Genomic DNA, 27,794 nt, shown 5'->3' with positions numbered 1-27,794 from the left:
GACTTTGGCTGCCAGTTTTCTCCAGTCTAATCTTGGGGCAGGAAGTGGTCATTTTAAAATTACATCAACTATGTTTCCATTGAAAATGGTTCCTATACTACAAAGCCAGGATGTGGACTTTGGTTTCTGGTCTTCATAAAAACTAGGTATCAGCATGACTTAATAGAAAAAGAATTATTATTTAGGGTCATTCTGTTGTTAATAGAAAAAGGAATAATGGAATGCCATAATAAAGAGAAATAGTTTTATAATAGAGAAGTGTCATGCTATTAGTCAGGTTTATTAGGGCTTTAGAGGAGTATTCCAAGAAAAGTGGCAGAAATTCAATCAATTAACTGAGGTGCACATAAATTGAACTTAATAAAACTGCTTAAATTGCTTTGGAAAAAAACATGCTATAGGGAATATGCTTTTATTAGTTCTGGGTGAGGGTGGATTTGATGACACAGTGAGTCCTTTTCCACTTTTAATCTTGAGTTTCGTATGAAAACCGTCAGGAATAACTTGAGAAGTACTATGCGCCGTCAAACTAAAGATCGAAGGGCCTATGTGGTCAATGAGTAAGGACGTAGGTACGACAGTGAGGATACGGCTTCACTCCTGTCTGAGTGGACTGTGACGAGTTACTTAACCATCTGTGCCTCTGTTTCCTCATTGTAAAAATGAAGATAATGTAAGGGATTGCCTCACTGGGTTGTTGGTGAGGAACAAATGAGTTCCCACATGGTATTTGGAGTAGTGCCTCCTCCACATGACAGAGCACTTGGTCTATGTCAGTGTATATCGCCATTATATGGTAGAACTGCTCCCAGGGACCCTTATCCGATATGCCATGGTCTATCCTTGCCTCCAAAAAATTCAGAGAAAGAGATTTCCCAACTTGCAGTCTTACTATCTCTGAATTGAAACAAACAAATAACAAAAACAACAAAAATCTAAAGAACTGACATAATTACTGAGATAAGTAAAGCAAAGTGTTGCTATAGGACAGTCAGATAACAATATCTAGATTTTCTATTCACGAAGACTGAATTCACTGGGCAATTACTTAATGCTGCTTTTTACTTTGCTAGCAGAAAAAAAATCCTCATGAAAAAAGAAAAAGGCACATTTCCATTTTATGTTTCTTAACACAGAGATTTGGAGTCCTACAATTTGTACATAAACATTAACTCACAGAACCATACATCAAACATCCTTTCAATCAGTAAAGATGTGATACTTTTATTGATTATATTTACCCATCCTGTTCTAGGGAGACTTAACATGACCTTTTGTTAAAGATATAAAAGTGACTAATTTTTTAAATGAAAATAAACATGTCCATTTTTCCACCCAAGCAGACGCTAAGTCAGAGATGCTTATTAAACCAGATATTACTCAAAACCAAAGTAGGAATTAATCCTTTATTCTTTGTCCTTATTAAAAATGCACAGCATCTTAGCTATGGTTGCGTCGCAACTTCACCATCTTAGCTGTGGTTACTTCATGCTTTATAAAAGATGTTTTATACTTGTATATATGCTTCATTTTTGTTTAAATAATCCTACAATGATCTTAATAGTTACTATACACTAAGGAGGAAAGACCCAAGAATAGGATGATTTTTAGGGTCATGGAAAGTTCCATTATCCAACAATCTTCAGGCCAGGTCTTGTGGATGATTAATAACTGTGTTTTTTCATCCTGATATTTCTTGGTCCATACCCATAAAATTTTCCTGCTTTGTATTCATTTTTTAAGTCTATAGCATTATTAGGATTTTATGCTGACTTCATAACCTTCAGAGTAACTGATCATAGCAAAATATTTCCCTGCTTACCAAGAGCAGCTCTATATTGACCTCAATTTTAACGAATATATTTTGAAAAAGAAAACACATTTCCCAATTGAAGTAAGTGTCTTTGAAAGACTTCTCCCCGCAATAAAGAGTATTTGTTTTTATTATAGAGCCCTCAAGGAGGCTGAATCTGATGCAGCACCAACTCTGAATTATTCAGAACTCCGGATCATTTTGGACTAACCTTTAAGATTCAAGTTACCATACTGCACTGCTAGCTTCCCATTTACTTGTCTTCCTTCCTCACTAGACTGTAGGTTTCTGGAAAAGAGGATCTGTAACTTATCTATAACTCCAGTGCCTAGCAAAGTGTCTGAAGCAATGCAAGCATGGATTACATCTCCACTGAGAAAGGCTATTCAGTGAGATAAGGCAAATATGGGGAGGAGAAAGTCTGGGGAAGGGAAGGTACTTGTATATCTTTATAAAGAACACAACAAACGTGTTTAAGACTCAGGAGACGTATCAATTTCCCAAACTTAAGAGAACTTAAAAATTTGCTAAAAACAAAAAGGCTGTGAGGTGGAGAATGAGGTCTATGTGTAAGAGGTTTTTAAGCCAGAGACGAAAAGGCCAAGAGAATATAATGAGCATTTCTAGGGTCACAAGTAGGAGACGGTTCAAAAAAAATAGTAATGATAAGGGTTCTCCTTCTTCACTGAAGGAAGAACAGATAAAAATAGCTGTTTTAAATAGATATGAAGAATATCTATAATAATAATTTTCTTCTAGAGAGACGTTAAATAGTAGGTTATTGAAGGGATTTATATATAACAGGACTTTCTGAAATGAGTAGATTAGATAACCTTCCAATACCTCTCTTGATGAAGCCTTGTGAAAATATCTAGACAAAATACGACTCTTATTTCAAACTCCTTTAAGGCATGTCACAAGTACTAAATCTTTTTTTTAGAACAGTAAATTAAAGAGGAGTCAATTCCCTATTTTATGATCTGAAAAATATAAGATGAGTATGGAGTCAACTTTGTACAATGCTTTTACTTTTTGCCAAAGAGAAAGCATTTAATATAAAGGTGATAATGGGCTTGCAAATGTTTGGCTTTCTTTTTGTAATGTATAATTTCCAGTTACCAGTGGTCAGTGGCGCATACCACATAGTTCATATTGACTAGAAAAACATCCTTTCACCTCACTGTATCAAGTGATTTATAATTGCCATTTAAAAATAATAAGAGAGGGGCTATATGATTTGTGAATCCACTGGGCTGCTAATGGAAAAGCTTTCTACTGACCCAAGAAGGGCACTTAGATTGTTATGGCTCCTATGTAGCTGGAACTACTTTAAATATTCATTGCATTTTAATGAACATACTTTTCCTTTAATTAGACATTGTGTTAATACTGTTTTAATATGAATTGACTGGCCACACTGAGCTGGGGAAGCCAGGATCCATTTATGAATGAGTTAGAAATCTCAAGCTTGTTAAAACTTGAGTTAACATTCCCAGAACTCACCTGTCTAGAAAAGAAGTATAATATTATTTTCACAGGTGAAAAGATAGAAGACATGGAGTTTGGCTAAAGATTAAGTAAATTTTAATTAGCTAAGACTGGGTGTATTTTGAAAGTCTTTAATATCATGCCTTTAATATTCAAAATGTGACAATTAAAAGCAAAATAGTTAATTCACTTGATCTTTCATTCATTCAACACATATGTCTTTCTCTTCCACTACACGCTTATCAAAAGGATGGGCTCACAAATGATAGCTTTAATGAATTGGTTACAAAGTAGCAAACACCGACTCCCTCAGGATAGGAAGGGATCTAGGTGATCTTGATGAAAATCCAGGAGCTAATGACAACTTAATAAAAATTGAAAGTCTATTTCAAGTCCTGGTATTATACTTCTTTGAGCCACCAAGATTTATTACTTTTGGCTCTACTACCATAATAATAAATATTTACCATGCGCCTACAGGTTTTCTTTATTAATCTCCTTACAGAAATGTATTAAGTAAAGATGCCCTTTAAAGTGTCAAGGGATATATTTTCCCAATGACTAGCAATCTAGGATATCTTTGGAGCATAGCATATTGATAAAGACATATTTCTGGCCAGTCAATATTAGATTAGGGAATTAAAGGAGAGGATGAAGTTGTTTACTTTAGCTACAGAGCTCCCATGGAGGCAAGGTTACCTGGCAGGGAAATGGTGCCAGGGCAAATGCTCTCTCCTTTGAGGCCCCACACTCCGCCTGAAGCTGGGGTTCAAGGTTCATTATTCCCTTAACCTCTCATCCTATGAATCTGCCGAGGAGCTGGGTAGGATGGTGGGATCTTTTGTTGGTCCAAGGTCCCTCAGTATTTCTCAATCCGGTTATCCACTGGAACCATACAAAGAGCTTAAAAATACCAATTCTCAGGTCCTTTCCCTGGAGATTCTGATTCAATTGGTTTGGGGAGGGGCCCTACGCATCACATAGTTGGAAAGTGCCTGAACTGTTTCTTTCGAGAATCATTGAGCTATACCAAGTGAAAAGCCATAAAAATTACTTCATAATAGGATTAGCCACAAGGTCCTCTTAGAAGCTTAATCTTGGATGTGGTCCTTAACAAAGCAATTTACAGCATTTTGGAGTTGGTCTATAAATAAATCAGGTCCTTTTAATTTCTATCCAAGGTTTTTCTTGGGACATCTGCTCCCCTGGAACTTGTTGACCTATATTTGTATCTTGCTTTCATAAGTGCATATACTTATGAAAGTGACATTTTAAATTACATAAGAAAATGCTCTTTTCCTACAGCTTTTGTTGACAAGCCAGGATATTTTGCTTTCTTCCTTATGCCTGTTAAGGATTGTGAAAATCAGCTCCAAAAACACTGCTCCGGACATATTCTAAAGATAACAATAAATGAACAATTAAGTAAACTATGTCACAGTCACTTACCAGAATTTTGAGCAACCACTGAAATGATAATTATGAAAATGCTTATGGAAAAATGAAAATAAACAGGATTAAAAAAGGCATACACCCTATTTGGAAACTGTATATTTTACAGTGAAAGACTGGAAATAAATTGCTTATAGAATTGGTGAGAGATATTGTGAGTGATTTTTCACTTCATTTCCTAAAGTTTTCTTGGTGTTGCTATGATGTTGGACTTATATAAAAAATAGCTATAATTTATTAATACAGTACCAAGTGTCAGAAATTTTGAAAATCTACAGAGTGGATATTAATAATACTATTTTTTATGTAGAAAAACTGGAGGACAAAGACATTAAGTTATATGTCTAAAATCATACAGCTAGTAAATGACAAAATTGAATTAAAACATAGATTTGTCAGTTTCCTTTTTATAAACCTCTTCATCATCATTTAAAAATTTTAAAAGTGGGACTCAATCAGTAAGAGGCCACCCTATCTCAATCTATTAAGAAATAGGACCCACCTCAATAAAAACATTTGTTACCTTAGGCTAAATGGGCTAGATTTTCAATGCTCATAACTTTAACATCATGCATAAGTTTCCAGGATACCGAGCTGAGGGAAATATGGGAAGTGAGGATCTCATTAATTTAGTTATCAATTACCAAAATAGTCTCCTATCAGGAAGAAGTTGAGTAGGATAATATCAGTTTATAAACAACTTTTTGAGGTAAGTTAACTAAAATTATAAACTTGTACGTTGCTTAGTAAGAGACACACTGGTAAGATGTGATTAGTTAATAAAGTAATGTCTAAAGTGTCACATCCTAGAAAGGATCCAATTCCTTAAAAATAATCCCAAAGGTAAAAATGTTTGAAAAGAATGAAAGGATAATAAAAGTCAAGTTGCTAATATCAGTTTTATGTGCTAGTCCCTTAGAGAGGTGTGCTCTATCTATGAAAAGAGGTCAGTAAACTAGTTCAGACCCTCAGCTTCTCATTCCCCTGGGGGCTCCAGAAGGGTGTGTGTCTGTCTCCAGGGGCACTTACTGGTGCCCCACGATCTCTGTCCTCCTGCTCCATTTCTCCGGCTCTGCCTCATCTGTCCAGGAATTTGCCCTACAGAGATCATCCCCCAAACTGCAATGTGCAGGAAGACCTGGTTCCTGGGAAGGGACAAATGACAAGCTAGTGTTTCCTCACATTTCTCTTAAGCCAGAAATGTGAACCAGATAACAGTCCTACCCTTAAAAGTTTTATAATCTTGAAGGAAAATAAGACAGGTTTTAAATAGCACATATACTCATTAGTGCTGTTGTACAAATGTTTAATAGCATGAGTCACTTTTGTTTTTAATGCAATATTTCATACATGGAAAGGGTAACCTATTCTGTCCAGGGGTTCAGATTTTGGCTTGCTAATATTCCCATCCTACAAATTTTCACTAACCTGCGCCTATCACCTATTTTCTTTAATTAAATTTTTCTCTTGTGCATAAATATTTTTAATCTTCTCATAGCTAAAATAGAAAATGAAAGCCATTTCTGCTAAATGGAGTCTTTATCCAGTGTAGCTTTTGGATAAGTTTCTTTTATTCATTCAATTTTCACTTACTAGCAAATAAACACTTGGAGCTATTAAAACAATAAATGTAACTTGGGTTTCTTAAGGCCACAACACACAAATGAGGTCATATTAAGAGGAACTTAAATTTCACTTGCTTGCATGCCCACTGAGAAAGACAGGAACTCTGCCTCCTGAAAACTTTTACTTATGCATTTCTGTGAGTCCTTAGAATATCTTTACTATTTCCCAATTGGACCTTACATGGTCCTCCTCTCCAGCCCCATGGCTGATGGCCACTACTGTGAGTTACAACTGCTGCTGGTTCCCATCCCCACAACACTCTGAAGTCTATGCCGGGGTCTTCAGATGTGGTTCTGCGAATTCCCATAGTGCTAAGTTGCCAGATAAAACATAGGACACTCAGTTAAATCTGAATTTCAGATACGTCAAGAATGCAATATTGAGGACACACTTATACTAAAAAATTATTATTTGTTTATCCAAAAGTCAAATTTAACTGAATGTCCTGTATTTGTATTCGCTAAATCTGGCAACCTTACCAGGTGCCTAAGCCATGTTATGCTCCCTGCAGCCTCTCCTGAGCTGGAGTCACATGTGTGCTGTGTACAAGTGGGGAAAGCGTGTCTCTCTTCCTCTGCTGATGGCCCTTTGTCTCTTAAGCCCAAAGCTATGTTGCCTGTGCCTCATGTTTCTCAGGACCACTCATGGAAACAGCTTCCAATGTCTTTCTGTGGCCATCTTTCTATAGGTTTAGACACAGCCTTAGAATGTCAGACTGACCGGGATGGGCTTTTATCCTCTTCCCTTGAAATTTCCTCCAAGGACTTGCCCCACAGATCTCCTCCTTATTAGCTTGCTCCTCCCAGGCAAACCAATTTACGAAATGAAGGCTACCGGCCCCACTGGTTCATTAGGCACATACAGTTACATTTTAGCAAAGACTTGCAGCAAACCTGTAAGTTGGACTGTGATTAAGGGAATGGCCTTCAAAGTGCCTCCAAAGTGCATGGAAGTGTTTTCTCTCTTTGGAAGCACTTAAAGGAGCTCCATGGAAAAAGTGGCTTTGAGACCTGAGCATTTAAGAGATGTAGTGATGTTTGACAGTGTGAAGGAAATTCCAAGCAAAGCAACAGTAGGAACGAAGATAAGAAAACAGGAAAGTTCAGGGTGGGTTTACTTTGGTTTGGCTAAAGTATATAATGTCCTACAACCTGAAACTACAAGTAAAGTTGGGGCCTGGCCAGGGAAAGTTCTCAATGGCCATGGTAAGGAGTTTGTTATTTCTTCTCCAGGCAAGGGGAAGCTCTTGCAAGATTTGGTTAGAAGAAAAATACAATCAAGAGATGCAAATGATCTTATTACACAGGCTAGGTTCCATGTGTGAGAAATTATATGAGAGAGATTAGACTATCACATAAATAAAATAGGTACGAGGTAATGAAGGCCCAAGGGAGAGGCCATGAGAAAGAAAAGGAAAAGAAATCTGAAAAGGAGACCTTGGTCTTCAAACTTGATAATCCATTAGAATCACCAGCAGAGCTTTTAAGAAACCCAATGCCCATGCCATTTCCAGACTAATTAAATCAGAATCTGGAGATGAGACTCATGCATCAGTATTTTTAAAGCTCTCCTCACAATTCCTACACTTAGCCAACACTGAGCACCACAATTACAGAACAGTGGCTCTCTCACTTCAACAGGAATCAGAATCACCTAGAGGGCTTGGTGGACTCCACTCTCGGAGTTTCTGTAGATCTGGTATGAGGTCTGAGAATGTGCATTTCTAACAAGTTCCCAGGTGATGTGGATGCTATTGGTCTAAGGACCACACTTTGAGAACATCTGGTGTAGAACGATCAGGATGTGGTAGTTAATTACATATTACTGTGTATATGTCTTGGCTGGGTGGGAGTAGGGGAGTGCAGACTTCATTGCAGGTGACTGAGATTCTGAGCGTGAGTAAACGACAGAATAGAGATACCGTTAAAAGAGTTATAGACATGGAAGAAAATAGATGTTTGGCTTGAATGAGAATATTGAGGGAACACAAAACAAAAAAGACTCTTTTATGGGAATGATTATAAATATAGGAATAGTAAGACGAGTGAGCCAGTAAGAAGTATGGAACCATCAGAGATGTAAAAGAACTGGAACGTCACAGGAGCCAAGAGAGGAGAAAGAGGTCAAGTCTAGCTCTATTGAGATTATCACAAAAATTCAACCTCCGAGATGCTTCCAGACCCATGAACACTGAAACTAAGGGCCCATGCTTTCCTTAGCTGCTTTCTACTGTCCTTAGCAAAGAGAGGTCACATTCAGAATGATGACCCTGGAGGCAGCTCAAGCTCTTTAGTGCAAAAAGCTGAGGGATCAATGTCTCTCATACTGTACTTACTAAGGAAATAGAAAAAACTGCCACCTGATAGAAAGAGTTTCCACTTTGAGGGTTGAAATATAAAGGGTTTTCATCATCATGAGTTCACAAGAAAGTCAATTAACCGATTCTGGATAAGGGCAGAATATCAGTGCTCAAGTAGTTAAAACACGAGCATTTGCTAAGAATTTATAACAAAACAGGTGCTGTTCTAAGTGCTTTTATAACCTTCCTACTCAGAGTATGCTTCATGGACCAGCAGCATCAGAATCACTTGCTAGAAATGCAGACTTTCACCCCATCCCAGACCTACTGAAACAGAATCTGCATTTTTAAGATCCCCAAGTGACAATTAGAGTCTGAAAAGCACTACTTTAGGTATCACAAATTCATTTAAGTTCACCCAAAGCTAAGAGGTAGAGGCCATGATGAGGGAGCTGAGTTACAAAGAATGTATTTGTACAAAGCCATAGAGCTAGTGGGACAGAGCAAAGAAGCAAATCCAGACAACCTAGATTCAGAGATCTGGATCTAGCTTATGGTACCCCAACTCTCAAGAAATTGTTTCATGGCTCTTAGCCTTGGACCATCATCACACTTCATCTTCCATCCTCAGTGGCTTTTGGCCAATGCACCCTAGGTACCACGTCCTCGCCTTTGAACCTTTGCTTCTACCATCTAATCCCCTCTTGTGTGTTAATCCCCTATCACCCTTCATATCTCAGCTCACAGTCACCTCATCAGGAAAGTTGTTTCTAATACCCCCAGATTCGGTATCCTTCTCTCACAGCACCATGTATTTTCCCTGCGTGATAATCTGTGATTATGAATTTCTCTATGTGACTTTTGTCTTTTTTACTAGGCTCAAGCTCCTGGAGGGCAAGCACCACATCTCTTGTGCTCCTCACTGAATCTCCAGTACCCAACACTGGCACATAGCAGACACTTTTAGTTGCCCAAATGAATGAACATGTGAATGGCTTTTGAATCTAACGTGCATCTTGCCCACGTTAATATGATCTGCAGTGACAATGAGAACTGAGCATTCTCTCCCTCCATGTAATTAAGAGCCCTGGTGAGGTGAGAGAACAGATCCGAACGTTCAAAGGGAAGTGTAAACTTTGAGGATGAACTCACAAACACCTGGAGCTGCTTTCAGGCCCTCCAGAAGCCAGGAGAACCCTTTAAGCATATTTCTGCCTTGTGGAACCCAGAGCCTGTATTCTGCCTTCAGCCTTTGAGAGAGCAGAAGAAAGTCAGAATGGCCCAGGTGAGGCCTCTCCACATTGGGAGGGTAGTTCAGGAGGGAAAACACTGGCGGTTCTAACACAAATTCTGTAACTAAACAGAGCCCACTCATTTTGACCGAAGCTCATCAGGTACCTTTCAGAGGCCCTGAATTCTCCAGAATGACAGAGAATGAGCCTTGATTTCAACAAATGGCTCTGCCATAATCATCCTCTCTGAGAAAAGCATGGAAGCAGTGCCACTTCTCAAATGCACTCCACTGTAATTTTGTATTTCATTTTCCCCAAATACTCTTGTTCCTATGTATAGTTCCTATATCTTGTGTTCTCATATAATATTAACATAATTAGGCTAACTAGGGCTTAATGTTGCTACTATCGTGAAATAACTGCAAAGGGGCTTAAGAAAAACGCTGCTGATGTTTTTTCTTAAAGAGGTGGTTAGATATAATTTCAACATTTTTGGAAAATATTGAATGACAGTAATCAGCTTTCAGCTTAGACAAGTGACAGGCCCAACTACAGATGAGAGGGGTGAGACTTTCTCAAAGTGGAATAGCTGCTGGATAATTCTCCAGGCATTTCCACAATGTCTCTATCACATGACTCCACGATATGGCTATGGGCTCAATTACTCAATTTTCTTACAGTGCCTTTGGTCTGACTCGACACAGGTCACTTCAAACTCAAGCCAGGAATGAAGAATACTAAGGTCAACCTTCTGTCTTAGACCTGAGCTTCTCAAACTCTCAAGTGCATACGAATCACTTGGGGAGCTTTTTAAAAGGCAGATTCTGGTCATTCAGTACGTCTGTGGTGAGACCTGGGGAGTTCTCCTTTCTAACAAGCTCCCAGGTGATGCTGACACTGCTGGTGCATACACAACACTTTGAGGTGCAAGGTCTTAGAAAACAAAATTAATTTTGTAGCTTACAATGCAACTTGGGGCACTTTTACATCAGAAGCAATGCTTACATGTTTTTCTCTGTGTGCCAGGGCTGTGATGAATGTAACCTTGTCCATAGCACACTGGCAGAAACAATCCAGAGAAATGAGTCACTCTCATGATTCCACCCTGGGGATGGGGCCCGGGGGATTTGTTTGACTAAGTTAGGGTAGAAACAGACCGGTTGTCCAATCTAGAGCTGTCTTATGCAAATCTAGAATCTTGGAGTTTCCAGATTTCCTCTTTAAAATCAGTTTTATTGAGCATGCATAGAAATGTCTGGATATATCTGGAATAGGATTGAGTATCTGCTGATCAACTCTAAAACTAAATTAAAAGCAATGTGGCCTAATAATGGTGTAATAGCTGATGGATTAAAATGCAAAATATTCTCCAAAAACAATATATTTTGAAAAGCACAACACAATAGCTTGTTTCAGTTGTAATCATGTTTATAATAGAAAAGATTAAGAAAAAACTGTTAAGAGTTCATTATTGTCTAAAGTGGCAAGAGAAGCAAAGGAGTGTTTTATTTTGTGGGGAGAGTGGCTTTAGTTCATTCTATACTTCCATAATGTTGTGTGTATCTTTTGGACTTCTTTTCCCTGCCCCTACCCCAAGCTCTTGGTGGGTGCTGGACAACTGAGGGAACCACCATCAGATCAGCTGAGGGTAGGGAAATGAGAAGAATGGACAGAACCATTTCCGTTCCTTTTATTTGTTTTTAATCCTGCCTTAATCCTTGAATTCCCAAAATGAAAAGAAGTATAAATAAGTAACTATAAAAACTGCTTAGTTTAAAGTAGGTCTTCGTTGAAGCCAAGGAGAAGGAGCCAGGCTCCCAATACCAAGCAAGTGTTTTTCCCACTAGGGTACGTAGTGTTGGAGGAGCCCAATGAGAGGACATCACCACTGGTTGACCCAAGAGCTACACCTGAGAGCTAGAGCCGGGCAATCAGAGGCTCCTCACCCATCCCCTGTCCTTGGAATGTGTGCTACAACCACTATTACCACAGTGGAAGCTGTTTTCAAGGACGCAGCCTTGAGAGAGCATTGTGTTGTTGACACCAACTGAATACATGACTGAACCCAGGTAAGGTCTCCATATAAACTTTTAAGATTCTGGCAGTCAGGTGTAGAGATCTACTCATCTTGTGGCTGCCTAAGACAAGCCTCATCTGTAAGTTCCCTTGCTTATTAAACCTCCCACCTATCATTCTGAAGTAGTCTGCTTCTTTCTTTCGTCTCTCCTTGCCCTCTGCGTTCGGGGGCCAGTTTTCGAACTAACACTCAGAAACACTTAATGAATTAACTTATCCTGATATGGTGGCTACGAAATATATGTACAAAAATTTAGTTAAGAAACTATGATTAACTTTGTACAACATTATATTCAAATCTAATCAAGTACATCTACTCTACTCCAGAGGAAAAATATTCTAGAATATATTCCCAAATCCATTGCAATGATACCTACTACGTGCTAGAATGTTACAAAAGAATCCTAGAACTTGAAGCCCAGATTGGTGATGGGACTTGTCCAATGTCACACAACCGATCTTTAAAGAACTGGGCTTAGAAGTTAAATCTCCTGAAAATTTCTCAATTTAATCCACATTGTATTGTCCCATGCCATCTCATCAATTCTTTTTCCTGATGCCAATTTAAGACAGAAATATCCAAGCTTGTCTGGCACAGAAGCCCCTGGCTCAAAATCTTGGACCATATTATAGGCTTCTCACTTTCACGTGATCCTGGAGCCTCACTCGAGTTTGTTCTGAGTTGATGTGAAATGATATTAAAAGTGAAACCATGTGCCAGTGAGGAATTCACTTAACTTTTTGTGGCAGGTTCCACAGTAGGCAGATGGTAGGAGTTTGCCCAAACTAGAAGCTTCACTCCCTTAAGGGTAAAAAGAGAGTGGAGCTTTACTTTACCATCTTATCTACTGGTTATTCTGCAGGGATACTGGTATGGTAGATCAGTAGTGGTATTTTAACATGGATTTGAGATGGCTTGGGCATTATGGCCCTCGTTCTTTCTTAGTACAAAAGGCTGTTACAAAGAATGGAGCAGGATGTTATTAAGACCTAATAGTATTATGGTTAAGAATATGAACCTCAGTACAGACAGATCTGAGGTTAAACTCCAGCTCCAACATGCACTACCTTGGCGACTTCATAGAATTCACTTAACCTCCTGGTCTTCACTTTCTTTATTTATAAAATGGAAATAAAAATACTTCCCTTGACTCATAAACTTGTAAAAATGACATGCTGTGTATAAACCACCAAGACCACTTAGGACACAAACCAAACATTCAATAAGGTATCAGTGTTTTCCCTTATGAAGAGATAGAATCAGGAAATTAAGCTTAAATAAAAATAGAGAAGATCCTGACATGGATATCTTAGGAGATTTTAGAATAAATTAGAAAAATTAGTCTATGGAATAACTTTTCTCAGAAATCTCTAAAAATAATGTTGGTCCTCATTTTCCCTGTTGGCTTATGCTGCCCTTCCACTGAGATTGGAACTAAATGACTAACAGCAACATCGTCCAAACCTGGAGGATGTACTCCAAATGTACCCAAAGAAACACTATCTTTCGTTAAGAAGCAGGAAAATTTTTCTTTGCTCCATATTTAAGTGTGGAACATTGAAGTACGTATACTTCAATGAACCGTCTGTTTCGAGGTGTGGTATTAATGAAATTTGATGGGAAGGATGGGCTGCAAGGGAATCAAATCTGCTTCATTCTTTTCTCACCATTTGCCATCGACCACATTTGCCTGCTTCTACTTTACCTATGCTTTTTGCTGTGGCCAAACTAAAAGAACTGGGGACATGTGGGAATTGTTACATTCTTGGAACCAGCCAGATGGAAAAGTGAGATCATGACAGCCTACCCAAGAAGCAGGGAAATATTACCTGCAACCACTTGAGCTGCTTCAATTGTAACAAAAACATTTCTTGGAGTCCAGAGTAGTCCTTGCTTAAGGATCTTGAGTGCCTGTCTCATTTTAATCAAGAGATTGGTTTCAATGATACGTTACGTATTTAACTTAAAAATTCAGCCTGGCCACATTGTATTAACTTACATAATATGTATGTCTCTATGGGTGAAAAAAATGGCCCCCAAATTATTGAGGTCAAAAACACTTTACAAAAATCTGGAGAATGTAGAGAATGCCTTTAAAATAAAAGCATGCCACAGGGGTTTGAAAAGTGCTGATAACTTTGTTATTTACAGAATAAATGTTCAAACTTGTCAACAGACTAATCAATGATGTGTATACTATCACATAGAAGTGGACAAGGGTGGGGAAGGGAACATGAATAGTACAGAAGGAATATAAAACATGACCTTTGTGCTTAATCAGCGATATAATAATCTAAAGATTCTAACGACAGGCACAATTGCAGAGTTCATATTCTACAGGCGTAGGGATTTCAGATTTTGGTTTCATTTCTACACAGCTTTTGAAAATGTGTATGCATTTCATTTCTTCTGTAGTATTCTAAGCTGACTGCTGCTTTTTTCACACCAGCTTTATCTGAGCCTGTTTGGAATTCCATACCAGGCGACTCTCTGTGTTTCTGCTTGTCTGGATTACCTTGTCAAGATAATCATGTTTATCAGAAGTTCTAAACATTTCTGTGCTCAGGACTACTTGGGCGTCTTAATAATACTTGAAAGGTGCCCTTCTGATTCTCATAACTGTTTCTGACCACTTCTTTCTGTCAATCAGTGTTTCTACATCTTCAGATTATCTCCAAGAACCGACCTAGTGTTTCTTGCATGTCACAGGATTGCGGATTCCTACTCACATTATTCAGCCACTGCTATTTATTTTGCATTTTCTCTCAACTCTTGTTTCCCTGTCCACCAATAGCATGTTCCAGCACTAAAATTTTCCATATTGGCCAGAGTTGGAAAGAGGGGTGACCCAAGTATAACAGAGGAAAGCAAAATGAAATAGAAGGCCAAAAAATGTATAAATAAAATTTTCCCTCAAACTGCATCCACCTGAAACTCTCAACCTTTAGCATGCTTCAGAATCATAGGGACACTTTCTGAGAACCACTGCCACACATGAATTGAAATCACTTCCAAATAACATGTACTCAAAATGAAAGGCCATCTCACTTTGCTCTGTGCCAGGGAGTTCTTGACCTGGAAGTCCTTGGAGACCCTTTGATAGCATTCTATGTACCTTTGGTACTCCATCAACTATCTTTTATATTACATTAGCATGTGTGAGATTACATGGGGATGCTTGAGAGGGCCCCTTGCTCTCAGAAGATTCTCAAAGGATTCATTTTCCCAAACATAGCTTGAACAACTCCCACTGAACCATGCAGAGGTAGTCAAGCCAACACATTTGAGGAAACACTGAAATTAGTCTGTATCGGAATAAGGGCTTTATAGTTATAGAGGCAATGTATAATTCTCCGGTTCTTTTTACGGTTAGTAGAATAATTACCACATTGACCTTTCTAATCAATTACTCTATTCTTTTATGATTATCCACAGCCTCCTACCTGGGTGTAGACTGACCAACCAATCAGCCAAAAAGTTTAGATGGAGCACCTGGTATAGGCCTAGCATGGCGTTGGCTCAGTGGTGGACTGGAAGACTGCAGAGTCCCTGCCTGCAGGTTACTCTGGGTGAGGACACTGACATCACTACTTTTAAGCCCCGTTAGAGTAAGAACTTTGCTTTTCTTGTCCCAAACTCTGTCTCCTGTGCCCAGAAAAGCACCTGATAAATTATAGGAGCATGCCCAATGATTCTCAAACAAATGAATTAAAGACCTCAGGGGTTTGTACCATAAATGTCATAATGATATTGCCAGATAAACAATATATCCACAATGGCTGATTGGACAAAGTTCTCACACCTGGAGAGTATCGCTGAATAAAGGATCCAACTAATAATGCATATTAATAAACCGCAAACTTGCCTCAATAGGGAAAACAAATTGAAGTTTAAATATGACACAGTTTCAAATCTTTCTTTACACCAGATGTTTGGCACAGGAAAGAACTCAGTTAAAAGACCATACACTAGGAGAATCATCTTCCCACCACATCCTTTTCTTAGCAAGCAATAATCTTGATGACAAAGGATTCAAGAAACAAAAAGCACGCTGCCCAACCACATATATTTATCATGCTCCCTTCAATAAGTGTGAAGCAGGCAAGCCCTTACCTAGATTTCAAGCTAGTGAATCATCTGTCTAGTGTCACTAAACCTCAAAGGGCTGCTCAGCTTTGTAAAGCTGAAATCCTGTCAGCCCCTGGATGCACTGAAACAAGGACAACACGTTAAAAGGAGGCAGGTCATGAGGTTTCAGGAGGAATCAGTTTCTAAGTTCATTAAATCCTCCTTCAGTTCAGGAAAAAGAGCCTCTTTATCTCAAGAATCTTGAGAAAGTTATTTTTTAATTGTGTATAGATGCTGATTGTATCAAATAAATGGAAATGTTAGTGATTTCCTATATTAACTCATCCATTTATTGAAACTGGGGTCCCTTCTATTCCATTACCTCCACAGAAGCACACACACATCCTCAGACACCTTAGAAGAAAGAAAATTCCTTCTTCTTGGGAAACACCTGTCTTGGGAGTTCTTGGTCGTGCAGCTACTGAGCATGCACAGGGTCGAGCATACAAATGGTGCAATGACTCTTTTGGAAGTCACATTTGTCCCTGAAACTTCAGTCACCTGCAGACTGCATGCCTCCTTGTCTGCAGCAGCTCAGTCCTGACAGTGTAGAATGAGTTTAGAAATCTCATTTGAGCAACAAAATTTGAATTGAAAGTTTAAAGAGCACAATATGTCTGATGCGGAAATAATCATTCTTTGCAATTTTTGCTGAATGTCAATTTTTTTCTTTTCTTTTGCTATTGGGCTGTTACAATAATCTTGCTTTGGTTTGGATTTTTTATCGGAAAGAAGATAGTAAGACTCAGTAAACTAGTACATCAGGTAGATGCACATCCCCGTTTTTACACACAGAAAATTTCTGCTTCATTTGCTATGCAAACACACATGCACATAATTCCTGGAGTCTCTACTACATTCATACCCACTGCTTTCAGACACACACTCACAGGGCACCAAAACACAAACTCCCTTCATGTCAAAATCAAGCCAGGCTGAAGATGTAAATAGGTGGATATGGCACCAGGTGGATGTGTAATCAGTAATAAGAAATACATTGAGCCCCATAATGAAAAGAAATCCCCCAAATTGTTCAGGATTCCCCCTCCCCCTTCCATTCACTGATTTATTAACCCTGAACAAAGATGTAATTGCAGGGTCTCAGAAAAAACTTTTTTTTCCTTTTTTTTTTTTTCATTTTTGGCATTTGTTTTGTTTGGCTTTGAATTTCTTAATATCTAGTCGTACCATTCATTGCCTGTTTTCTTCACTCAGTTGCCCATCTTTTCCCCCCAAAAATGAAAGAAGCATCAGCTTCTGAGTCTTAAGGATGAGACCTCTGCATTTTCTTTGCTTGTTTAGGGCAAGAAATGAAGTGCTGCCTCTTTAATTGGCAGAAGCATGCAGGAGGAGCATACCTTCAATTTAGTGTTGGGATACCTCACTTGCACCCTGGCTGTTGTCTTATTGGAGACGGCAGCCTGCCTGAGATCCTCTAGCACTGAAATAATATCATCCAGCACGCATTTCTTATCCTGATTTCTCAACACACACAGATGGGAAAAAGTATAATTATAGCCCTTGTGGTTCACCTTCATTTCCAGCACGGCTCGGTGGGTCTGCAGGATCCCCTCAGCCTGGAGCAAAATATTGTCCCCGGGTGGGGAGAGGAGGATCACCCTGCCATACCTCCCAGGGGTGTGTAAGTCCGAATAAAGCTGGCTTTTGGACTGGTCCAGGGGGAAAAGGCTGCTGGCCAGGCTGCGCTCGATCTTGGCCAGGCTGTGGCTGGGAGCGACGAGGCGCTCCAGGTCGCCCTCGGGCTGGAAGCGGTTGAGCGCGCTGAGGCCGAAGGTGATGGTCAGGACTGCGGGCACGGTGAGGAAAAAGACCGGGTGCCGGCTCACGCACAAGCCCAGCCTGTGGCAGAACGACTGGAGCCCTCTGCGAAGCACCTGCCGCAGCATCCTCCACCAGATCCAGCTCGCAGGCGCTCCCGGCCGTCTTAAAAAGCACATGTGACATGTGTAAGCGCCGGGCTACCCCCCGCTCCCCCATCCCACCCGCGCCGGGCCAGCCCCCCTCCCCACCGCCGCCTCCGCCGCCGCCGCCTCCCCACCCCCTCCGCGCTCACCCCCGACCACTCCGCCTGGTCTTTCCCCGGCCCCACCTCCATGCGCTCCTACTACTCTTTCAAACACTGCAGCAAGTTGCAGCAAGGCGGGCAAATATCGACAGCGCGCGTGGGGGCGGGCGCTGCGGGGGCACGGCGGGCCCCCCCTCCCCAGCCTCCCCGCGCCCGGGTCGCCGCCCGCGCCCCCTCTCACCGCATGAGCAGCGTCCCCTCGGTCTAGCCCTTCATCTCGGTGCTGCAGTCCCCCGGCCTCCCTCGCTGGAGGTGGTTCCGTGCGGAGCGTCCCACAGATGTGGATTTCCTCTCCGTCCTGGTGGGGTTCGGCGCCTAACTGGAACCATGTGCCTCGGTGTTGTAAGAAGCAGACATGTGCCCCATAAGGAGGGGGGTGGCGGGAGGAGGGCGAAGAGAGGGGCTGGAGCGGGGCGGGGGTAGGGGGGGCGCAGCTAAGCTTTTCTCTTTTTGAGAGACTGACAGTTATTTTTAGAGTTTTGTTTTCCCTCTTCCCTCCCCGCCGGAGTGAATAGAAGAGGAAATGGGTGAAGGAGCTGCTGGCCCATTGGAGCTGTGGCAGTTAGAGCCCAACGGGGGAGGGGGGGCGTGGAGGGAGGGAGCTCGAGGGCTCCTGGAGGAAAGCAGCCTTTTTGCCTCTCCAGTTTCCCTGTGCCCTCGAATTCTGCTTTTCGGCCGAAGGAAAGGAGCGGAGAGGATGATGCTGCATTTTTAATATACCACAAAGCGTGCAAGGGATTTCCCTGCAAAGCCTTCCACGCTGCCCTTCCCCAGACTAGTGGGCTGCAGCCGAGGGCTTCCAGAGACGACGCACTGGTGGTACGTTTGGGGCTCCAGGGACGCCTTCCTTGCTCTGGTGGTTGGAGAGGAGGCATTTGCCAATAGCCGGCGCCTGTGGCTTGGTGTTTGCGTGTGTATGTGTGTGTGTGTTGGAAGTGAAGATCCACAGGCAATATGTGTTTTCTCATAAAATTACATTCACTTTCTGTACTTTTGAAGCTCAGGACAAAAAGTTCTTAAAGCTGGTTTCGGTCCCCTTCCCCCATTTTCCCTTCTACCCCTCACCCCTGAGGATTGTTTCGAGCCATCTGATTTCTTCTGAGGTGAAGCCGACTGAGAGGCTATCTAATTTTCTCCTATGAATGGAATTCTAGAAACAGACATTTTGGGACAGCCGTCACATAGTTTTTGCCTGAATAGAGAGGGCCAGATGCGTAGAGGAAACACGCTGGGGTCACCGGATGTGTAAAACAGTCAGTCACCTATAAGAAAGAAGACTCCCGCCAAGTGTGATTTCTCCCTCAGTCTGAAGGTGAGGAACTGTCACCTGCAGATCAGATCAACTTCAAAAACTTTAATATTGATAAGTGTGTGTATTTTATTTTTTACCTATTGGGGCTTTTACAAGTTCCTGTTCTAGACAGAATGTCAGTAAATCTTGAGGACAACTTCAGAAGTTTGGTTGTGAACTGGAGACCTGCTTTCCGAAGTTCTCTTCTTTTTGCATTGACTTCGAAGAGAAGATTGAGTTTCAAGAGATGATTTGTTCACACTTTCTTAGTCACAGTGAAAGGACCTGTTTTTCATTAGGTCGTTAGAGATGTACCCATCTATGCATACAAACAAGCCAAAAGACTCATCTTCTTTTATTTTTGCTAGTAGAATCGATTCTTCAGTAAAGAAACCAATGAGACAGCAGGGAGCTCAGAAACCGGGGCAATGCTTAAGGGCAATAGTCTAAAGGTGGTGTTGTATATAATTAAAGAAAAATTCCAGCCTTTTAAAATTGAAAGTGACCTTGGTGACCATTCAGTTTGAATTTCTACCTACCCGGAGCAGGAATCGCTTCTATAGGATGCCTGATGGTTCTCCATCCAACCCATGCTGCAGAATTCTCCACATCTAGGAACTACTCATTTTTCTGGGAAGCCCATTCTATTGTTAGACAGCCTTTCCTTTTTCAGCTGGATTCAGTCTCCTTGCAACATTCATGGACTTGTCCTCCGTCTTCTTTAGCAGAAAGCACTCCCTTTACAATTAACTGTCAGATCTCCATGTCATTTCATGTAAGGTATTCCATTAGTGCCATTGTCTATACGGCAAAGAGGAAATGTATCCATCACCCATTTTCTATACTCTCTTTATTATATTAAGTCTACTTGGTCATATCCTCTGCATGAAATTTTCTAAAAGATAGTCTTTCTGCAAAATATAGAATAATAGACTTTAGGAATGGACATTTAAGTAAATTATCTACTTCGTTTTATAGATAAGGACACGGAACTGTAGAGATTAAGGCCATGCTCAGAGTTATTTGTGAAGTTGAGACTAGTATCGGGATCTATTGTTTCTCAGCCCATTGCGTTTTCCCTAGCAGCATTGGACCAGACCCATCCCTCTCTTCTCACAATAAACAAATATGTCAGAATTGCTTCCTCTCTTCTTACTCTCTCCATTTCCCACAGATCCTTCCTCAATAAATTCAATGGAATTCGAGAAGAATAAAGATACCAATAGATAATTGACTAAATAATCTATGAAACATCCCTAAGATGAACTACTTGACATAAATACAAATCATCTCATAGATTTATAAGGACATGGAAATACATTCACTAAATGGTAAGTGAAAAAGTCTGTACAGTATGAAAACACTTTGAAAAATAAAAAATAATTTTGATAGAAAAAACCATAAGATTTGCATTAAAATCTTTCTGTTTCTTGCTAGATGATGAGATTATTGGAGATCAAAAAATAACTTCTTAATTTTAGAGCAGTTTAAAGTTATAGAAAAGTTTTAAAGATAGTACACAGAGTGCCCTTATGTTCCCCGTCCAGTCCCCTATTATAATCTTACATTAGTATGGTACATTTGTTACAATTTGTGAGCCAATCTTGATACATTATCATTAACTAAAGTCCATATTTTATTCACATTTCCTTAGTTTTTACCTAATGTCCTTTTTTGTTCCAGAATCCCATTCAGGACATCACATTGCATTTAGTTGTCGTGTCTCCTTAGGCTCCTCTCGGCTTTGACACTTTCTCAGATTTTTCTTGTTTTTGATGACCTTGACAGTTTTGATGAGTACTCGTCAAGTATTTTGTGGAATATCCCTCAGTTGGGAATTGTCTGATTTTTTCTTATGATTAGACTGGGGTTAGGAGTTTTGGGGAGTAAAAACACCATTTTCTTGGTAAAGAGCTGTTTTCATTACATCATATCAAAGGTACATCCTATCAGTGTGTCTTATCACTGTTGATGTTGACCTTGATCACCTGCCCTAAGTAGTGTTTGTCAGGTTTCTCCAATGTAAAGTTCCTCTTCTCCGACCACCTTACCAGACTGTCTTCTTTGGGGGAAAGTCGCTAGGTGCAGCCTACACTTAAGGAGTGGGAGTCATGCAACTTGAGGTGGGGTTCTACATAAGTTATTTGGAATTCTCGTACATGGGATAGAGGTCTATTCCATTCTATTCTACTTATTCAATCTTTTATTTATGTCACTACAGTATGGACTCAAAGATATTTCCAAGTATTTATTTTATAATTGGAGTTGCAATTTGATACTGCTTTGTTTACTTTCTTGCCCAAATTGTTCCAACTTTGGCCATTGGGAGCTCTTTTCGTTGACTTCTTATCCATTTGACACATCCCATTATTGGGGGATGCTTTTTAAAAAAGTATTCCTTACTTTCTTTCACTATAAGATATTCTAGGCTTATCTTGTATCTTTCCTGCCCCAGTCCTAGAATCAGCCATTTCTCCAAGGAGCCCTTTGTTTTATTGGAGAATGGTATCAGAAACAGACACGTGGGTTCTGTTTGTGCTGATTGCTGTTGTGGTGGTATTCTAAGCCCTCTCAGCTGACAGTAAGGAAATAGATGGGTGTATGCTAATATGTGTGTATGTGTATCTATAAATTATTCTCCATATAACAGTGTAACGACACTAAGATAAATATGAGTTTATACTTATGTCTCCAACTCTAATCTGTTGCCACATGGATCACTGTAGCCTCTTCCCCTTGAAGACCTGTAACCTCCAGCTCCAACAGTGAGAAACTGGTTCAGTGGGTAATTTCTCAATTGTTTTTCTATAATGAAAGCATATTCATTTTTTATTAGAAAAAAATTATTTATGGGGAAAGAAGAAAAGCATGCTTCCTTAATTTTGATACTGTAAAAAGATAATGCCAAATACTATTATGGATTCATTAGAAAGATAAATTATATGCTAAAAAGAAGGGAGATATTAGCAATGTTCCAGATCAACCTATAGGGAGTTAATTTCCACTAAAATATCAGTGGTATCAATCACACAATAATTCTAGTAAATCTGACTTAAAGCTTAAAATAAAGCTGAAAGCAGTGCATTTAGAGGCCATTCAGTAATAATACACAAAATCTGTACTGTTTAGTTAATACAGGACTTGTCTTCTCTGATATATCTTGGTCGATATCGGTTTTTCAAGACCTGGAATCAAGTTGGAGTTTGTCCGCTTGTCCTTTTGCAAGATAGGACGCCAGAAGAACATGAACTTGGACACAGAACAGCTGAGTTCTAGGCCAGCTCCACAAGTTACTTCAGTTTCCTTATTTGTAAACTTGGGTTATATTATTGACTCACTTGGGTTATATTATTCACCAAAACTCTGTAACTTTGCTGTATTAATTAATGCTTGAATACTAGCAATTGCAACAAATAAACCTCTAAAATTCAGCAATATAAAACAATAAAAGTTTATATCTTATTCAAGGTTAATAGTGCATTATGCATATTCCTGCTCAACAGGAAAAAGTAGAGCACAGAGGCCTCCGTTCCATAAGTCATTCATCCACCTTTAACTAATGGCGTCCAAGGTCATTTCTAAGGTCATTTCCTAGCCAGCCTCCTGAAAGAGGAAAAGAGCCTGGAGGAGTGTACCTGGGAAGTTTTATGGCTGTGTCTGGAAGGTGGCATACATCACTTCCTTTTTATATCCTCTGATTAGAACTTAGTCGCAAGAGAGGCTGAATAATGCAGTGTAGCTGTGTGCCTAGGAAGAAGAGGGAATGAGTCTGATGACCAGATGGCAAACTCCCTCATCCTCCTTCTGCATTTTCTTGCCCTGTTCATCCCAAGTTCCTGTTCTGGGTCCAAGGTGAACATCTGATCCCCTTTTGTCATTTCACGTGGGACTTGTTCCACCACCGCCATCTCAAGCAATGCTGGCTTTGGGGCTTTAAGAAAATGCTCTTTGAGCTCCTTCTGTGATGGCTTAAGGAGTTTGCCTTGGATCACCCATACCTCCTAGTCAGGCCTGTTGTATCCAGGGAGGGCACATCCAGGAGAGAAAGTTTTACAGGAGATTTTGGTCTTTATCATTTTGGATGTTTCCAGTTGCAACTGGTTTAAATAACAAGGACATTTCTTATCTCACATAACAAGATGTCCAAAAGAACAGCACTTGTAGAGTTGGTTAATTTAGAGATTCAAGGGTGTCATTGAGAATCCAAGTCCTCTTCCTCATTCTGCTTTGCCCATCCCCAGGGCATGAACTTTGTGCTGTGCTTGCTTCATAGGCAACACATCCAGGAGAAACAAGATCCTGAGGAAGAAGGAGCTGCCTCTCTCTGCGTGTCTCTTCTAAGAGTGAAGAAGCCTTTCCCAGAAGACCCCCAGAAGATTTCTTCTGAAGTCTCATTTCCCATGCCCATGTCTAAATCAATCACTGGTGAGAGGAATGATAACACCATGATTGGCTTCAACCAATCTGGATGCACGCCGGGCCTAGGAACAGGGCCAGCCTCCTCTCTAATCACATTGTCCTGTGGGAGTTTAGTGGGGTTCATTCTGTCAGTTTGTTTTGTTTTAAACAAAAGTTTCTTTAGGAAGAAGCATGGTGTGAAGAGGGGGATGTTTGGATGTTGGGCAACTGAGCCTAACCTTGGTGCTGAGTTTTTCTGTAAGGAGCAAATTAGTTTCTGGAAACCATGCAGTTGTTTTTCTGATTTATAATTCATTTATGTTGAAAGCTTCATAATAGTACACAAACGAAGTCCAATGATATTTGATACTTAAAAATTACTTTTATGTCAATAGGATACAAATATATAAGTAGTATTCTACTGGAAAACCCACTATCTCTGACCACCATATATGTATGGGATGGAAATGACTGACCCAAGGAGTTCATGCAAATATTTTGACTTGATAAAAGTTATAAGAAGTTTAGATAAGATTTGCATTTATTAATAACCTAAAATTCATTATCCATGGGATTGTGCATCAAATATGGCTTGTAGGTTTAGTCTCATTGTTGTGTTGTTGCACCTTATATGCTTAAAACCTAAAATAAACACCATTCTCATTCTAATAGTAATATATCCACACTATATATTCAAAAAAATAACAAAGGAGTGTAGATATCCACTTTTATAGCAATTGTAAATAAAGTTATCAGTACTGAATTTATGTCAAAACTAGTATTCTCCTCTGGTGGAAGGTGGTTAAAGTTCTGGAGACGATTTCAGGCAGTCAGTGTTCTGCTTTTGTCTTAACCATTAGTTGGGTTCTCCTCCTGCTTAACCACTGTCTTACCTTGGTCAAATAATTAGATGTCAATATGGCTTAGATTTATTTCTTTAAACTAACACATAGTAATTGAATTGAAGTAGGTGATCATTAACTTGCTCTCTAGCTATGATTCTGCGATATTCTGAAACTTGAGTTCCTGGGGTTCATGTGATAGGTTTGCTGCATCTTAACACGAGAAACCTCTCATTACCTAGTCAAGTCTCAGCCTCCCTTTCCTGGTTACTATTTGCACGATATCAAACAGAGAGTCCCTGAGGTTTGGGAGTGGCCCAGGATGCAAGAAGAGTGCCAGCTTTGATATTGGTCTGGAAATAGAGAGAGGCTGGAAAAGTACTTGGAATATTATGGCCACAGGGGAATAGCTGGACTGAAGATTAAATACTGCCTGCCAAAATGCAATACGGTGCCGAGTCTTATTGGATCAATGCACAAAAATGACGTGGTGCTTTGTACACATTTGATTTTCAATCATTTAAATAAGCATTTTCTAATTCGGGAAGAAGTAGACCACATTTTTTTTTAAAGCATCTCTTAATTTAATTTTGCTTTTTCTTCTCAAATGTAATATAGGTCAATCAGTTTGCCCTACAAAAAACTGAAAGATTTTCTACATGTTTTCCTCCCCTGTCTTCTTCCTTTCTTCCTTCCAAGAACAATTCTTTTTTCTCAAATGTTCCTAGCAAGGCCTTCTTCAAATTATTCTAAAAACTATATTTGTTTCTTCTGGTTAACTCAGTCTATATTTCTTTCATTTTGTTTGTTATGAAGTTATGTATTTTCCAAAAAGCTTGGGCTCATATTCAAATCGAGTTGTTGGTTATCAAACTGGGATTTTAAAGGTGTTGCTGCACCCAGAGAGAAACCTGCTCCTAAAGGATGACTTGCTCATTAATTTCGGGCCTGAACGTGACAGTGCATCCCAATCCCTGACAAGGCAGTTCTCCCATCAGATCCTGGCAAATAAAGAATTTTATGGGGCCATTTGTTGAGTGGAAGTGAGTATCAGATTTACCGTGGAAGAGCTGCTCTAATGTGGGAATAACAGCGATGTTGCCCCTTGTTAGAGCTCCGCGTTTATTATTGCATCGTCAGATATCAACATTGACATCATTATAACAGCAGCAGAGAATAACAACACTCCATAGCCCTAGCAACAGCCGCCCTTGCCCAGGAGGGTCGGAGAGAAAGCCATAGAAGTACAACTGAGAAGTTGACATAGCGGGTAGGGGAAGTGGCACAGAGGGTGTGGTCCTACCCAGCAGGGAGGAGCATTCTACCACGGAGGTTGTTAAAATGACAATACATGGGGATAATGAAAAGCAGACCAGATTTTATTCAGTTTTGTTTCTTTACACTTTGTACAGCCAATGCTATTATTGCCTACACCTGAAGTGGAGTGCTCCCGCCGCTCTGGCCTCTCCCCACACTTGGTACACTCACTCTGTATAATGGGCATTCTACTTCTATTAATGTATTTGAATATTTCCATTCAGTATTCCACTTAATCCACCCAATAGCCTCTGAGGTGTGAGCTTTTCTTAACCCGCATAAAAGATGAGAAGGCTAAAGCTTAGAGTGGTTGGAAAACTTGGCCAAGGTAATACCACTAGAAGGTGACAGAGAAGGAATTTGAACCTGCATGTGTCTGGGTCCAGGAGTTGCAACTGTGGTTTCTGAATAACTTCTCATTCAACGCTTCATGTTGCTGGAAAGGTTTGGATGGGTTTGCAGTCAATCTGGAATCACAATATGAAAGGCTGAGTTGTTCCACTCATATGATTGTAACCTGTGCCCCTCATGATGTCTTGCCCTTCCCTCAGAAGGGTGTGGAAATTGAGAGGAAAGAAATAGAAGAACCTGGTGCAGCAGGACCTGCATATGACTTAATTCCAAATAGAGTTTTCTTGCTGGGGAAAAGAGATTTTCTTCAGAAAAAATATAAATGAAATGGCATTAGACAACAGACAAACAGAATGTTTATAAGTGTGTCTGACATTCAAAAATTTGGTCTTCAGCCTGTCAAACAAAGTGAGGAATTCCACTGTGACCTTTGGGAAATTTTCAAACTCTTAGCCAGGAAAAGCAATGTAAACAAAATGAGTTAATATTCAAATGATAAAATGAAGTTTCATATGACCGTTCACATGTTCTACGTAAACGACAACACATCTCCAGAAAACATGTAGACTAAATCTGGAGATTTAGTTATCTTGTTGACGTAGGCAAAATCCATAGGCATTTATAGAAACTGCGAGGAAACCTCTTTCTGTGGGCCCTCATCTTTGGCAAAGCGCCTCTCCTTTGCTGAGCAGCTGTAAAATTTAGTGCAAGTCTTTATTCTGTTGGATTGAAGCAATCTATGCCTCCCTCCTACACAGAGAGCAGTCATCATGAGGGCAATGCCCATTACCCTGTGGTCCTGCACCCTCAGTTTCTAGCAGGATGCCTGGCACATAACCGTATAGTAGCATAATAGTTACTTAACTCATTCTAGAATGGCTCTCCCAATGTAAGAGAAGCACAGAAGAAACTAAGGTAGGAGATAGAAGTCTGAAGGTCACTAAGAATAAAACAACCAACTTTCCATCCAGAGGTTTGGTCCCTGTGGCTGATGACATGGCTCTATACTCCTGTTTGCCTTGTGCCCATTGTCCGTTTTACCTTCTGTCCCCAAGCATCTCTTTGTTTGGCTCTCCTAGCTGCTCTGTCACCAGCCTCAGCTCTCCTGGTACTATCAGATTCTCTGTGCCTTGGAGCTGACCTTTCTTCTTTTCAGCACTGTGTGTTTCTGATAACTGATTCTCTTTCTGGTGATTTTCAGGCTCTAAATAAAGTTCATTAGAGCTGGAGTGTAAATTCAAGGTTTAGGAGTAACAAAAGATGAGGCTGAAGGAATGAGCAAGTGCAAGAATATAAAGAAGCTTGGAAACCAGATTCATTCAACACACTGACTGAAGACTTACACAATAACCAAAATATACAAAACCTCCCCGGGCAAGCTGGACAAGGTTGTT

General features: G+C 40.1%; 1 protein-coding gene across 1 annotated transcript in view; it reads right to left on the bottom strand.

Moving 5' to 3' along the window:
• The window catches only part of PTCHD4 (patched domain containing 4), a 178,145-nt gene extending 160,072 nt beyond the window's left edge, over positions 1-18,073 (bottom strand). Inside the window, exon 1 of the mRNA XM_046638969.1 lies at positions 17,474-18,073. Within this exon, the coding sequence (XP_046494925.1) occupies positions 17,474-18,073 (600 nt within the window). The remainder of the gene's footprint in view (positions 1-17,473) is intronic.
• Between the last annotated feature and the right edge of the window lie 9,721 nt (positions 18,074-27,794).

The sequence above is a fragment of the Equus quagga genome, chromosome 15 (genome assembly GCF_021613505.1).
Source record: "Equus quagga isolate Etosha38 chromosome 15, UCLA_HA_Equagga_1.0, whole genome shotgun sequence".
NCBI classification, from domain to species: domain Eukaryota; kingdom Metazoa; phylum Chordata; class Mammalia; order Perissodactyla; family Equidae; genus Equus; species Equus quagga.
This window is presented reverse-complemented; position numbering and strand designations above follow the sequence as displayed.